Here is a 16654-nt window from a genome sequence, read left to right as displayed (position 1 = left end):
AAAAGTGCCTAGCATTAGTCAGCTTATTCTAATACTCGATTCATCTGACGAAAATCTCATTTTGTCATCCATGAAGCCTCTTCTCATTCTGGTACCTTTTGTGCGGAAGCTAAAATCCTCCAAGGGTCCTTATTGTCTCCATAAAACTGCTGGAAGTGGTGGTTTCCTTCTTCCAAACAATGGTGGTCAATAGGAATGGCATATGAAGATTAGGCCAAAGACCAAACACTGGGACCTCTGAGGTCATTCAGCGATGGAAAGGGAGTTCAGAGTAAAAATGTTTGAAAGGTGTAACATGAGGGTAGTAAGTGAGATGGAAGAAAGATAATATGAACGGAAGTACAGTAAAAGAAATGAAAGGGGATGCAGCTAGGGGACAAAAGGACGTTGCAAAGAGCCTTACGAGTTACACCCCGCTACGGGGGTGTAACTCGTTTTGTCCATCATCAACATTCTGTTGAGACGCCAGGGTGCCACAAGTAGTCTCAATTTTTTTTTTCTTTTTTTTTTTTACCTTTCCCTTTACGATAAAATATGGAAACATCCTCCCAGCAGTGTTTTGAATGTTGATAATCTCAAGTTTTCATAAGGCTTCAATAATATTTTAAAAGATTTGTAATGCTACTTTACAAAGACTGCAGCAATACTTCAAAGCAACGCCCCATCGCCTTGAATTTTTCTTTTCAGTTCTCCATCCATATATCCATCGGTATATTTATTGGTTATTTCCCATTTACTTTGGTTGTCTTTTTTTATACACCACTTGGAATTATTTTCCGCGCAGTCGTGAATACTATGAAAAAAAAGCACAGTAAAGAGCAGTAAATAACAAACAAATAGCAAAACCAAATTACATATAATGTAGAAAACAACCGAGTCTTTAGTAACACTGCAGTCAAATTTAGAACGATAAATTCCAATGATTTTCATGACAAACAATGCAATCAACGCGGGTTTGTAGTAATATAGCGTGTAACGGCGGGATAGTTTTCTCAAGGTATATGATTTTAACAAACACCTGTATCAAAAGAAAAAAAAACTGTCAACGTGCAATAGCCAATGGGATGGTCAACCCAAGGAGGCCCTTACCTATCCCTGTCCCTTCACCCACCACACACACAAATAGGGAGGAGGAGGAGGAGGAGGAGTGTGGATTAAAATACCAAAAGCTTGATAAAAACCTACCTCTCAAAAGATTAAATGTAATTATGAGTCAGAGAATACGTAAATGGGAGTAAAACTATATAAAAAAATAAGTACAAAAAGGAATAAATAAATGAAAACCCACAAGGAAGTCGGTTGAAACTCAAGGATGACGAATAATGAATCATCCGACGGCGTTTGCCTTTCCTTGTGGTCACCAGTCCAAGTACTATCCAGACCTGACATTGATGAATTTTACTATTCGAACGAACAGTGGTATACATAGTAATCACGTGACTTCAATCAACATATAGTTCCACACTGGATGCGTGGTTTTCGAGCTCGGCTGCCAATCCGGTGGTCCGAAGTTCGATTCCCAGCTCTGCCAAAGCGGAATCAGAGGAATTTACTTCTGGTGATAAAAATTCACTTCTCGGATCCCACAATAAATTGTAGTTCCCGTTGCTAGGTAACCAATTGGTTCCTAGCCACGTAAAAATATTTAATCCTTCGGGCCAGCCCTGGAGATATACTGAACTTTTTTAACTTCAATCAGCTTCCACCCAGCCACCCTTTCTTCTTCTGACTCCTACTCCTCCTCCTCCTCCTCCTATTTCTCCTCCACCTCTTCCATCTCCTCCTCCTCCTCCTCCTCCTATTTCTCCTCCACCTCTTCCTATTTCCAAAAAAGCCTCATCCTCTTTCGATTTTGCCTTTCTCGGTAATTTTGGAAGTCTGTTTTTCCTTTAAGAATTCTTCGAACATCTGCTTTAATTTTGATCCATATGCCCATGCCCTCGCTCTCAGATCATACGTAGTTGCATCCCGTTCTCACGTCTGTTTTTGTCAATGCCCACCGTCATCCCACCCCCCAACCCCCGCCCACGCGAATTTTTTTTTTTTTTTTTTTTTTTTTTTTTTTTGAATGTGCTCATGCCCAATTTGGGAGCTTTCTCTCTGCCGCTGCAATGTTCGCCAATTCCCCCTGAAACGCGTGTGTTCTCCGATCCAACCCCAATTCCCAGTCTCTTATTCCTGCCATTCCTAAAGTAATGTTACCCTTGGCCCCACAGGTGAAAAACCAACCAGAAAGCTGTATATATATATATAAAAAGAGGTCTTGGCACAGCGAATTGAAATGTCAAGATTTGGTTGGTACAGCGACATACTAAGCTTTTATTTAATAAATAAATAAATCATAATTTCAAGCTTGGGTTTAATTACCTGACATATTAAACCGAAATATAAGCTTGGGTTCAGAAAACAACTATCAAGACCGGTTTTAATTAGCAGAAGTATCAAGCTGAAGTTCTGTAAAGTGATATTTCAAGCTTGAGTTAAGTGTACCAATATATCCTGTCCGGGTTTAGTGAGACGAAATACCAAACTGAAACCGTTAGGTTCAAGTAGAGATATCAACCTAAGGTTCAGTCAACTCAAGCTAAGATTCAGTCAACCGGAATAATTAAGCTTGGGATTAGTAAAGCGAAACATGCTGAGGCTCAGTAAACTGAAATTACAAGCCTGGGTTCAGTAAACTTGTATCTACATTTACACTTGAAGTTAATAAACCGAAATGTCGAACTTTGTTCTGCAAACACATATCATGACTGGGATGAACGATTGGGTTTATAAAATCAAACTATTGCGATGAGGTTTAGAAACTCAGCTCAGTAAGTCAAACTTTTAAGTTTGGAACATAAAAAAATAAAGTTTGCATTTTTCAAAGGGAAACAACAATAGTAGGTCAATTAAATCTAAATCATGAGCTGAGTTTTATTAAACCGGATTGCCAACTGTGGACTCAACGTAACCAAAATAATAAGTAAAAAGACTGGTTTCATCAAAATACAAACCATGAATTTCTTCAAGAGAAATATCAAGCATGGTTTTATTGCAACCAAACCGCCAAAATTTATGTTTTAATGCTACACAGACCATCTCTCTCTCTCTCTCTCTCTCTCTCTCTCTCTCTCTCTCTCTCTCTTAGCATTGACTTGGTTTTAAAAAGTAAAACTTCAATGAATTTACGCATTAGGCTGTTTTAAATACCCAATATAGAAAACCTTAGTTTATAAATAAACAAAAACTAAATAACAAACGTGAATTCCACAGTTAAATGCATTTGGTAACCTACGATATTTCAAAAAATAAAATAAAAAAAAAAAAAAAAATAAAAGCTCAACACTTCAATTCCATACAGTAAAGTATTAAACATGAATTTATTAATTGAAATAGCAAACCGACTTTTCATAACTCTAATAATAATAATAATAATAATAACTAATATGGAAAAACTATACATTACTCATAACACTTGAATAAAATAAAAACTACTGAGGACAAAGGGCTGCAATTTGGTATGTTTGATGACTGGAGGGTGGATGATCAACATGCAAATTTGCAGCCCTCTAGCCTCAATAGTTTCTAAGATCTGAGGGGGGAGAGAAAAAATGCGGATGGACAGACAAATACCCATCTCAATAGTATTCTTTTACAGAAAACTACAGCCTCTGGCATGAGAAAAAGAGTATAAGGAATGATATACAATGAAGATAGAATTGCACTCATCGGCAGCCAGTATATGCCAAATACAGAAGCATGATATTCAGCATAGCCTCATTATTATGTAAGAACAACTAAATATATAAATATACATATATATATATATATATATATATATATATATATATATATATATATATATATATATATATATATATATACATACTATATATATATATATATAGATTACTCTAATACAGTAGTACATATGAAGATAAAAGGCCATAAACACTATTTATACGTTGCAACAATGCAATTCAGGTGCTTCACTGGAAAAATATTTTTACCAGTGAAAAAGAGGGCACAGACGAAAGCGTCTGAAATCTATCTATTGTTGGAACGTGAAATGGTGCTTTATGGGCCTTTTACATATATATAATATATATATATATATATATATATATATATATATATATATATATATATATATATGTTATGAATATATATTGTGTGTATTTATATATATATATATATATATATATATATATATATATAATATATCTACGTATATGTATATGGCCATACATTATACATATATGTACGTGTGAGAGAGAGAGAGAGAGAGAGAGAGAGAGAGAGAGAGAGAGAGAGATGAGAGAGCGGAAGGCCAAAGAATTTTACGCTTCTCTCATTAAAAAACCTTAACAACAAAATTTTTGTCAATTCTCAATTTTGTATAATTTATTTTGTTTCATAATCATCTGTGACTAAAATGTTAACATTTCCAGCTCTCTTTTTAGTTACTTTCTCGAGGAAGACATTATTTACTGGTTCATTTTTAAAAGTCGTCTCCATTTGCATGTTTTCTGGAATCGTCCGCAGTCCTTCAGGATCCTTTCAGTTTACTCCAAGCCCTTCCGAAGGGCCTCCGTGTGGAACTCATCCCCTAATCAAGAAAATTGGCCTCGGTAAGCCAAATTGAAGATCTGGGGTGGAAACTTCCCTGGATCTCTAGTGGCATTATCCAAATTCAGAATATTTGATCAGGTGGAAAGAAAGGTAACCATGTTTGCCCTTGGTAAATTTAACTTGTTGTGAAACCTATTGGCTCTGATCCCAACCGGATCAGTGGTACCTTTCATAAATGGAAATTGGATCCGAAACCTCGGATTATTTATTAGTAAACAAGCAGTAGCTCTTGTTCTGGGAGCACTTTTTGGCAGAGCACATCAGTGCATTGTAGACCAGAAGGCTCTCCAGATTGGTCAAGATGCTCACTGCACAGTAAAAACGACGACGAACCTTTGTTACTACGCAACGGAAATGATCTCGCTTTTGAAAGAAGATTGGAAGGATGCAACGTCGGAGAACTTTTTCCTCCTAGATGAACTCGAAGATATGAATTTCAACGAGGCTGCTCTGATGAAAACGAATCAAGATTTACTTGACGAGTTCGTGGATGAAAAGCATAACGCTGAAGAGGAAAATAAACTCCTAAAGAAGAAAATAGAAGAGTTGGAAGACGCATTTTTCCAGAAGGCCAAGGATGTGTAAAATATAAAACGAACAACTAGCACGGAAGGAGAAAGAATGTGAGAACCATCGAGAAAAACTGGAAGAACTCCAGAAGCAAGCTGTGGACAATGACTTCTACTGTGGGTACCTTGAAGAGAAGGTCAAGGCGCATGAGGCTGAAAGAAAGAGGCTGTTCCAGGCGACGGCACAACTCGAGGAGAAATTGCAAGTCTCACAGAGAGAAGTATCATCTGTTCTCGCACGAAAGGATCTAGGCGATCAGAAGAAAGTACATATCCAGGAAACCACAGTTCAGTCGCTTCCACAGGAGAATGAAAAAATTGATGAGGAATTAGAGGAACGAGAACCACCAGTTACCGTGGTACACAATTCTATGGCAAATCAAAAGAATAAGAATGATGCTCTGATTGAAGAAAACAAGGTCAAAGGAAACATGTTCTATAAGCTAGGACGACTGGAAGAAGCAAGTGAATGTTTCCTCAGAGTCTTGGATATGGACGACGATCAAGTGGACTGCAGGCGAAGACTGGGATTATGTCTCTTGTTGCTTGGCAGACACAGCCAAGCTATGACGCAGCTTGAGAAATTAGCTGATCAAGAAGATTTGGTTGCAGCCGCCAGAACCTTGCAAAGAATGCAACGTCATGGCTGCCCATACTACATCCTAGGTATTGCCGAGGATGCTAATTTGAAGGAAATAAAGTGGGCCTACAAGAAGCGGACACTCAAGTTTAACCCTGATAACTGCCAAGGGTCTAAAGACGAGCGACAACGCAGAATGGATATCATGCACAAGGTCAACTATGCTAATGATCTCCTATGTGATACTGATGAAAGAAGAAAATACAAGGCAGTCAGGGAATTCATCAAGGACCTGGCAGATAGTGTGTTTGAAGATCCTCAGAAGACAATGAAGGCAAAGAAGAAGAAAGCTGGAAGGACAACGAAGAGGAAGAAAACTAAAGGAAACTAGAAAGAAACAAACAGAAGAAACAGCCTGTGATTCACCAAAATTGTGAAGGATTTTGTCTTGTCACCAGGTGATGCTGCTGCGTCGTGTGCTAGAGGCCCTGCGATCTTCTTGGTCCATTCGATGAGCTTGACTGCAAGAAGGGTGTTCTGCTGCTCCCCCCGGCAGCAAACAACAATGGGAGGTCCCCCCACCTCCTACACACCAATCCTGCAATCAAAACCATCGATGGGCCAAGAAAATCGCAATGCCTCTGGAACACGACGCAACATCATCCACTGATGACCAGTCAAAATTCTTCACATGGGTTGTTTCTTTGTAGCAGTAAAGACAAGTCTTCTGAACAGGCTTTTCATCAGGCATCCTTGGCGATTCTCTCATCTCCCTGATGGAGGCAGGAGGCCCTACTGTCAGGATGAGAGCCAAAAGCTGTTCAGAGGGTCACAGGGACCCCCTCTCCTGCCACATGATACCCTCTGGAATGGGTATTGATACCAAATCACCCTAGGTGGATTATGTGCCCACTGCAATGTTAAATAACATATTTTGTAATATACTGCAGTGGCAACCTCTGGGCTGCGGCGTAAAAAACGTAAAAGTTCAATTGCCTTTCATTATAGCAAAGTATGTCAATGCAAATGATAATGGGTTGAATACTTGATGTACTACCGTGGCAACCTCTGGCGCGGCGTAAAAAAAAAAAAACCCGTAAGTCAATTCTGCCTTTCATATAGCCAAAAGTATGTCATAATGCAATGATAATGGGTTGAATACTTGCATGTACTACCGTGGCAACCTGGCGCGGCGTAAAAACCCAAAAAAGTAAGTTCAATGCCTTTTTCATATATGCAAAGTTATTGTCATATGCAATGCATAATGGGTTTGAATACTTGCATATCTACGTGGCAACCTCTGGCGTGGGGGGGCGGCGTAAAACCCGTAAGTTCAATGCCTTTCATATATGCAAAAGTATGTCATATGCAACTGCATAATGGGTTGAATACTCCTGCATATACTACCGTTGGCAAACCTCTGGCGCGGGGCGTTTTAAAAAAACCCGTAAGTTCAATGCCTTTCATATCTGCAAAGTATGTCATATGCAATGCATAATGGTTGTTGAATACTTGCATATACTACCGGGTGGCAAACCTCTGGCGCGGCGTAAAAACCCGTAAGTTTCAATGCCTTTCATAATGCAAAGTATGTCAATGCAATGCATAATGGGTTGATACTTGCATATACTACCGTGGCAACCTCTGGCGCGGCGTAAAAAAAACCCGTAAAGTTCAATGCCTTTCATATATGCAAAAGTAGGTCATGCATGCATAATGGGTTGAATACTTGCATGTACACGTGGCAAACCTCTGGAGCGGCGTAAAAAACCCGTAAGTTCAATGGCTTTCATCCATGCAAAGTATTGTCATATGCAATGCATAATGGGGTTGAATACCTTGCATGTACTACAGTGGCAAACCTTCTGGGCGGGGCGTAAAAACCCGTAAGTTCAATGCCTTTCATATATGCCAAAGTATGTCATATGCAAGCATATGGGGTTGAATACTTGCATATACTACCGGGTGAACCTCTGGCGCGGCGTAAAAACGTTTAAGTTCAGCCTTTCATATTGCAAGTATGTCATATGCAAAATGCATAAGGGGTGAATACTTGCATGTACTACCGTGGGCAACCTCGGGCGCGGCGTAAAACCCGTAAGTTCAATGCCTTTCATATATGCAAAGTATGTCATAGCCAAGCAAATGGGTTGGTTTGAATACTTGCATGTACTACGTGGCAACCTCTGGCGCGGCGTAAAAAAAAACCGTAAGTTCAATGCCTTTCATATATGCAAAAGTATGTCATATGCAATGCTAATGGGTTGAATACTTGCATATATACCGTGGCAACCTCTGGCGCGGGCTAAAAAACGTAAGTTCAATGCGTTTTCAATCTATGCAAAGTATGTCATATGCAATGCATAATAATGTTTTGAATACTTGGCATGTACCCTAACCGTGGCAAACCTCTGGCGCGGGAAGTAAAAACCACCCGTAAGTTCAATGCTTTTCATTTTGTATATAATGCAGTATGGCATCATAAGCAATGCATAATGGGTTGAATACTTGCATGATACTACCGTGGCAACCTCTGGCGCGGCGTAAAAACCCAAAAAAAACCCGTAAGTTCAATGCCTTTCATATATGCAAAGTATGTCATGCAATGAATAATGGGTTTTGAATACTTTGGCAATGTACTAAACCGGGGCAACCTCTTGGCGCGGCGTTAAAAAAAAAAAACCCGTAAGTTTCAATTGCCTTTCCATAATGCAAAGTATTTATATACAATTCATAATGGTTGAATACTTACATATACTAACCGTGGCAACTCTGGCGCGGCGTCCAAAAACCGTAAGTTCAATGCCTTTTCATATATGCAAAGTATGTCATATGCAATGCATAATGGGTTTGAATACTTGCTATACTACCGTGGCAAAAACCTCTGGGCGCGGCGTAAAAACCCGTAAGTTCAATGCCTTTCATTATGCAAAGTATGTCTATGCTGCTAATGGGTTGAATATTGCATATTACTACCGTGGCAACCTTCCCCTGGCGCGGCGAAAAAACCCGTAGTTCAATTGCCGTTTCATATATGCAAAGTATGTCATATGCAATGCATAATGGGTTGAATACTTGCATGTACTAACCGTGGCAACCTCTGGCGCGGCGTAAAAACCCGTAAGTTTCAATGCTTTCATATATGCAAAGTATGTCCCATATGCCAATGCATAATGGGTTGAATACTTGCATGTACTACCGTGGCAACCTCTGGCGCGGCGTAAAAAACCCGTAGTTCAATGCCTTTCATATATGCAAAGTATGTCATATGCAATTCATAATGGGTGAATACTGCAATATACTACCAAGTGGCAACCTCTGGCGCGGCGGTAAAAACCCGTAAGTTCAATGGCCTTTATATCATGCAAAGTATGTCATATGCAATGCAATGGGTTGTGAATACTTGCACCTATACTACTGTGGCAACAATCTGGCGCGGCGTAAAAAACCCGTAAGTTCAATGCCTTTCATATATGCAAAGAATGGTCCCATAATGCATCGCATAGGGTGAATATTTGCAATATACTACCGTGGCAACCTAATGTTGAATAATTTGCAAAATTTGCTATACTACGTGGCAACCTCTGGCGCGGTGTAAAAAACCGTAAGTTCAATGCCTTTCATATATGCAAAGTATGTCATATACAATGCATAATGGGGTTGAATACTTGCATGTACTACTGGTGGCAAACCTCTGGCGCGGCGTAAAAACCCGTTAAGTTCAATGCCTTTCATATATGCAAAGAAGTAATGTCATATGCAATGCATAATGGGTTTGTCAATACTTGCATATTCTACGACCGTGGCAAACCTTCTGGCGCGGCGTAAAAACCCGTAAGTTCAATGCCTTTCATATATGCAAAGTATGTCATATGCAATGCCATAATGGGTTGAATAACTTGCAATGTACTACTGTGGCAACCTCTGGTGCGGCGTAAAAATAACCCGTAAGTCAAATGCCTTTTCATATATGCAAATTATGTCATAAAAAATGCAATGCATATGGGTGAATACTGGCATATACTAAACCGTTGGCATAATTGGGTTGAAAAATACTTGCAATATAACTAAGACCGGTGGCAACCTCTGGCGCAGCGTAAAAACCCGTAATGTTTCAATGCCTTTCATATATGCAAGTATGTCATATGCAATGCAATAATGGGTGAATAACTTGGGCATATACTACCGTGGCAACCTCTGGCGCGGCGTAAAAACCCGTAAGTTCAATGCCTTTCTTTATATATGCAAAGTATGACTTATGCAATGCATAATGGGTTGAATACTTGCATATACTACTGTGGCAACCTCTGGCGCGGCGTGAAAACCAGTAAGTTCATTGCCTTTTATATATGCAAAGTATGGCTTATGCAATGCATAATGGGTTGAATACTTGCAAATACTAACGTGGCAACCTCTGGCTCGGCGTAAAAACCCGTAAGTTCAATGCCTTTTGTATATGCAAAGTATGGCTTATGCAATGCATAATATGTTGAATACTTGCATATACTACCGCAATGCATAATAGGTTGAATAATTGCATATACTACCGTGGCAACCTCTGGCGCGGCGTAAATACCCGTAAGTTCAATGCCTTTTTATGTCCTTGCAAAGTAGGCTTATTGCAATGCAAATAGGTTGAATACTTGCATTATACCGTGGGCAAACCTCTGGGCCGGGCGTAAAAAACCTTGTAAGTTCAATGCCTTTTTTATATGCAAAGTAGGCTTATGCAAATTGCATAATTGCATAATACCTAAACCGGTAAAAAGGCAACCCCTTTTGGCGCGGCGTAAAAACCTGTAAGTTGGCAATGCCTTTTATGTATGCAAAGTTGCTTATAATGCAATAGAGGTTAAATACTTGCATATACTGCCGTGGCAACCTCTGGCGCGGCGTAAAAACCCATAAGTTCAATGCCTTTTATGTATGCAAAGTATGGCTTATGCAATGCATAATAGGTTGAATACTTGCATGTACTATTGTGGCAACCTATGGCGCGGCGTAAAAACCCGTAAGTTCAATGCCTTTTATATATGCAAAGTATGGCTTATGCAATGCACAATAGGTTGAATACTTGCATATACTACTGTGGCAACCTCTGGCGCGGCGTAAAAACCCGTAAGTTCGATGCCTTTTATATATGCAAAGTATGGCTTATGCAATGCATAATTGCATATACTACTGTGGCAACCTCTGGCGCGGCGTAAAAACCCCTAAGTTTGTATGTGTTGGTAAACTCCTTAACCTTAAGTGGAGGGGCAAGGACACAACTTGAAATGTATGGTTCTAAATGTCTATTGTAGAAATATATACAAGATCCAGGGACAAACAGCAGACAGCTTAACAAACGAACAGACGAGACGAGACTGCCTCACGAGGCAATAATTACAATGTTGCCAATACTTAAATGTTGCCATATCATATTACTGGACTTAACATGGGATACTCTAATGGCGCGCAACATGTGAAATAATGTTTGAACATAATAATAACGTAATAATACTGGTACATGTGAAATGCGTCTTTTTCATGTACCTACACCTCCCTCCCCCTCTGGCTCGTAGTGCATTCTCGAGCGGACTCCTTTTCCATGAGTCTTTGGGAACGACGTGGGTTTACTGGAGGAATACTGACTAAGGACTCTCTTTCTAGGTCCTGGCTAGGGCCACAGGGACAGGGAGAAAGGGGTCACTATTAGTGGGTGGCACCAGGCGAAGAAAACGACGATTACGCCACCACACATGACCACTAGGGAGACGAATTTGATAAGTCTCTTGACCTTCCATGACCCATGACAGTGCCAACTTTGTCCCCAAACGATGAGAGGTCGGGTCTTGAATCCGAACTTGCTGTCCCGAATGCCTCAACGTGGGCAACGGGGTGGGGCATGCTTGTCGTACTTGGTCTTTACTGCTTGTAACGAGCGGCAGCACGGCGGTCACAATCTTCGGTCTTGACCTGCCACTCCTTGGAGAATGCTTGAGGGTGGGCAGGGATACATGACCTGAGAGGACAGCCATACAGGATCTGGGCAGGAGAGCGTCCAGTAAAGTTAGGAGTATTTCTGAGCTCCAATAAGCCTCGGTCAAATGCTTCACAATCAATGTTGCCAGATGGGGCTGTTTTGAGGATGAGGTGCTTGATCGACTTCACAGCGGCTTCAGCGTGACCATTCGATTGTGGGTAGTGGGGTGAGGTTACCATGTGTCGAACGTCCCCATCGCTTCAAAAATAAAATCCTTGAACTCTGCGCTGGTGAATTGGGGGCCTCCATCTGTCCTTAGGCGAAGGGGACACCAACTTCACGGAAATAGCGGCAGAAGATCCTGATAGTATTGGAAGCGGTAGTATCGCCTTGGCAGGGTGCGACAACAGGCCACCCTGACAGGCGATCGACGACGACGAGGAAAGACTTCCCTGCAACAACAAAGAAGTCGGCTGAGACGGACTCGAAGGGTCTTGTTGGTGTGTCGTCATTCATTAGAGGTTCCTGCGGCTGAGATGGCTGCAATGTCTGACATGCCTCACAAGCTCTGACTGTGTTGGCAATATCAGAGTCAATGCCAGGCCAGAAAACTGACTGCCTTGCTCTGCGCTTGGTTGCTTCCACACCTCTGTGGCTGTCATGCAAGTGGGACAAGGTGCGACGACGGAGAGCGGCAGGAACTACAACCCTTGCTCCATACAGGACAAGGTCACCATCGGCGTAGAGATCTTCACGTAGTTTCCAATAAGGAAGTAAGGAATTGTGAAGGTCATATCTGTTGCGAGGAAAATTTTTTTTCCCCCCTGATGTGACAATCGGAGTAGATGAGTATACGCAGATCTGCTTTCGCTGCGTCACGAAGATCCTGAAAGTATCCTGTCGGGATCCTGGAGCTGGAGACTCGTCTGAAAGGATAACGGCGTTCACAGCCATGACAGTTCGAAGATGAGCAGCGGAAGAAGCACCCGAGATCTCGTCCTCCTGTGTGGGGTGGCTGACTGGGCGCGAGACAATGCATCTGGGATGCACAGCAACTTACCCGCACGCCACACAGCTGTAAAGATGTAGGGCGAGATTTTCTCCTTGAGGCGCTGGAGACGAGTTCTCGATGGCATCCAGCGTATAACTGTTCAGAATAGGTATGAGGGGCCGGTGATCCGTCATCAGAGTAAAATTCTGTAGGCCTGCTAAATATAGCCTACATTTCGACATTGCCCAGACAACGGCTAGCATCTCAAGCTCGATGGTGGCATATCGTGTCTCTGCGTCAGCGAGAAACGAGAACCACACTGAACTAGACGCAGGTGTCCATTACCATGGTCCTGCAGGAGGGCATATCAATGCCGTGGAGGCGTGAAGCGTCCGTCTGAAGAACAACAGGTAGGTCTGGGTCGAAGAGGGCGAGAACTGGTGGACTGGTGAGAGCTAACTTGACACGTTGAAATGCTTCATCATGGTCGGGGGTCCAAACAAATGTTCTCTTGGGACTCATCAGGGGACGTAAAGGTTGGGCTGCAATGGAGATGTCAGGCGTGAACTCCGCTAACTGGTTGACCAATCCCATAAACGATCTGAGGTCTGTCAGGTTAGCAGGGGTTGGCAAATCCTTGATGGCACTGACTTTCTGCTTATCAGCTGAGATGCCGTCTCCTGAGAGATTGTACCCACAGAAATTCACGGAGGGTGCAGCGACCACAAATTTATCCTTGTTGAGTGTGATCCAAACTTGCGGCACGGTGAGCACTTCGTGGATACGATGAAGGTGTAGCGTAGTCTTCCGTCGTGGAGGAGAAGGTCGTCTATGACCTTAACACAGTTTTGGACACCTTGAAGGGCCATATCACCTCGCAGGCAGAAGCGTCTCCAGTAGCTGCGAAGCCCATCGGTCCTCTGCAATGTATGAACCGACCATATGGCGTAATAAAGGTGGTTAAATGCTGATCTTCTTCTGCCAGTTCCATCTGCCAGTAACCATAGAGAGCATCAGCTGTGGTGAAATAACGAGCCTTCGGGCCTACACTGCGAATAGCGGCGTAGGGTGTGGGTGAAGGATGGGCTGGACGAGAAACCTGGCTATTCAACTTGGTCAGATCGACGGTAATTCGTACTCCTGTCCCATTCTTGGGAACGACGACGAGAGGGTGGCACCAAACTGACGGGTCATCACCAGCAGGTTTGATTATCCCTTGGGCCACCATGGAGTCAAGCTCTTCTTTAACTTGGCCTTAAATAAAAGCGAATGGAATCTGTCTTGGGGTGTGGATGGCAAAAGGCACTGCACCATCCTTAAGGTGGATTCTCATGGGAGGACCAGCCATAGGCTTGAGAGGAGCTGTCTTCAACTCTTCTTTCGAGACCAACACATCTTGAAACTCTTGAAGAAAGTATTTCTTTGCTGCTGAAGGTGATGTGGTCGCTGAGATGGGTAGCTCCTTGACTCTGTTAACGTGTTTGACCTCTAAAATAGGTTTAGGGAAATCAGGAGATATTATGGCCAGTTCCTCACAATGACCATAGGATAAAAGTGGAAATTCCACATTTTCATGCACTTGAATCCTGGCGAGACAGGATCGCTTGCCTAGTGTAAGGGTAGCTTGTAATATACCCAGAGCAGGTGACATTGGAGATCCATCCGCGGTGAACGTCGCACTTTGCGGAGGAGTCTGCAAACAGCTCCTGGAGATACCCATCTGCAAACAGCTCCTGGAGATACCCAATGTGTCAAGGTGCTGCTTTCCAATAACAGTGACATCGGCACCTGTGTCTGGTAACATTTTAATGCGAGACTTAACATCGCCAAACGACAAGAGGACACAGATAGGTTTGGGCGTCTTGGAAATGGGTGCGAGGCGATCCTAGGCGACGACTAGCTGGTCCTTGAATCTTGCGATTTGTTGACTGAAGAGGCACCACTGTTGCTTGAAGATCTGTCCTGACGAAGATTCTTCTTATTCTCCCTACAACACTTATTGAAGTGCCCAATGCGGTGACACAGACGGCACTGGACCTTGCTGGCAGGACACTTCATGGTCCTGGACCAATGGCCAACGCGGTCGCAGCTTTTACAAGTACTGTTGGCCGCAGGGCATTTGTCTTGATCATGCTGACGAGCACAGTACTGGCACCAAGTTGCTGGGTTCGAGGGTTTCGGCGAAGGTGGATGCTTTCCGCTTGACTTCTTGCTTCTCTTGTAGGCCGAAACAGCACACAGCTGATTAGTTGGGGCACGTATGGCAGAAGTTGCAGTTTTAGCCGCCTCATACGACCGACAGGTGGTGATGAAATCTTGCAAAGAAGAATTGGCATCCAAGGCGATCAACTTCTGAACCAAGTCCGCGTCTCGAATGCCCATCAAGATAATCATTTTCAGCTGGGTCTCTTCACATGCGACGGCGGTACCTGGGCATAAATCAACTTCTTCCGCAAGGCGTCGAAGTTTCACATAGAAATCAGCGAAAGATTCCCCTTCCAATTGCTTGCAGCTAAGTAACTCTCTTCGGCGAAGTACTTCATTCCTTAAACCCTTTATATGTGACTGTAAGGCGTCCAGGACTTCATCTACAGGCTTATCTGTAGAGGGAGATATTTTGAAGTGTGTGTTCTAAAACACGCTGCGTTTCCAGGGTTAAACACATCCTCATCTGGATCATTTGTTTTTCCCTGTGGAAGCTTAGAAAGATCCACCATGACAGCATAGTCATCCCCATCGACGTCTCCCATTCCCTGAACATCTGGAATGTTGCATCTGCCTTCAGTGGGGGTGGCGTTTGCGCGGTTGCTTTCTGTGGTGGTGGAAGGGAGGGTTGACTGGAGTTCGAAACCACCACCTCTGTGCCAGGTGTAAGGGTACCTGAACGAGAATGGATGATTGGTGCAAGAGTTTGAATGAGGGCAGTAAACCTTGCATTCTCCTCTTCTCTAAGGCGAATTGCTTCTTGTTCCCTTCTTCTTTCTTCTTCACGTTGTCTGTCTTGTCTTCTTGTTTCATCTTCCCTTCTTCTTCTCTCATCCTCATACAAGCGAGATTCCTCTAAAAACTTAATCAAAACGAGGAAATCTGTCCCAGTACTTGAGAGGTAGATGGGGGCTGGTAGCGGGGGCTTAAGAGTGGTGGGGAGGGAGAGACTGATGCTCCAACACTCCCCCAACACTCAGAGTGTGGTCGCCCACATTACTGGATTGCCACACTGTTCTGTGGGCTCTTCTAATTGGTCTGCAGGCGTACCTTTCGAGTCCGTCATTATTGTCGATGTGCAGTGCGCAAGAATAAAGTTTCAACAAAATTATTAAAATTATTCCAAAACGTCTGATACGAGAATAATAGATAAAATTCGTTGAAGCGTGAGTGTGTGCGTATGTGCGAGAAATACGTCAGCCAACGAGGGGACTAATGAACGATAGTGTCTGCCTACGGCAGCTCATATCCAAGGCGACGTTGCCAAGTCGACTCAGTCATCTCGTGACATGGCATGAGTGCGGGTGTGACAGTCGGTGCTCCGGCAAAGCCACAACAGAATAAATGGGTACTCAATAAAATGATATAACAAATCACTGAGCACACAAAAAAGGCACTATAAAAGCACAATGCACTGCACAACACTTCACTGAGTACTTGAGGCACTACACTGCACACGACATAGAATAAATCAGTTGGGACACGAAAGCACTTGAATTGAACGTTCATCCAATATGGCGATGACCGTCCGGTTCCCGATGTCCAAGTCTTGATAAGCTTCAAACAATACGACACTTCCAAAGTTCACTGCGCCATGTATGTGTTGGTAAACTCCTTAACCTTAAGTGGAGGGGCAAGGACACAACTTGAATGTAGGTTCTAAATGTCTATTGTAGAAATATATACAAGATCCAGGGGACAAACAGCAGACAGCTTAACAAACAGAC

At 42.7% G+C, this 16654-nt stretch overlaps 1 protein-coding gene across 1 annotated transcript; it reads left to right on the top strand.

Annotated features, from left to right (window-relative positions):
* Positions 1-295: 295 nt before the first annotated feature.
* LOC135225103 (zinc finger protein 526-like) lies at positions 296-6157 on the top strand. Its single transcript, XM_064264360.1, has 3 exons — positions 296-308; positions 1700-1864; positions 5223-6157. Exons 1-3 carry the CDS (start codon positions 296-298, stop codon positions 6155-6157), a joined length of 1113 nt encoding a protein of 370 aa, XP_064120430.1.
* The last annotated feature ends 10497 nt before the right edge of the window (positions 6158-16654 follow it).

This window comes from Macrobrachium nipponense, chromosome 12 (genome assembly GCF_015104395.2).
Source record: "Macrobrachium nipponense isolate FS-2020 chromosome 12, ASM1510439v2, whole genome shotgun sequence".
Lineage (NCBI taxonomy): Eukaryota > Metazoa > Arthropoda > Malacostraca > Decapoda > Palaemonidae > Macrobrachium > Macrobrachium nipponense.
The sequence above is the reverse complement of the archived record's forward strand: the minus strand, read 5'-3'. Positions and strand labels throughout refer to the sequence as shown.

Coding starts and splice junctions, on each gene's coding strand:
- LOC135225103 (XM_064264360.1), top strand. Junction 1,865..5,222: donor TTTCGATTTTGCCTTTCTCG/GTAATTTTGGAA, acceptor ACGAACAACTAG/CACGGAAGGAGAAAGAATGT.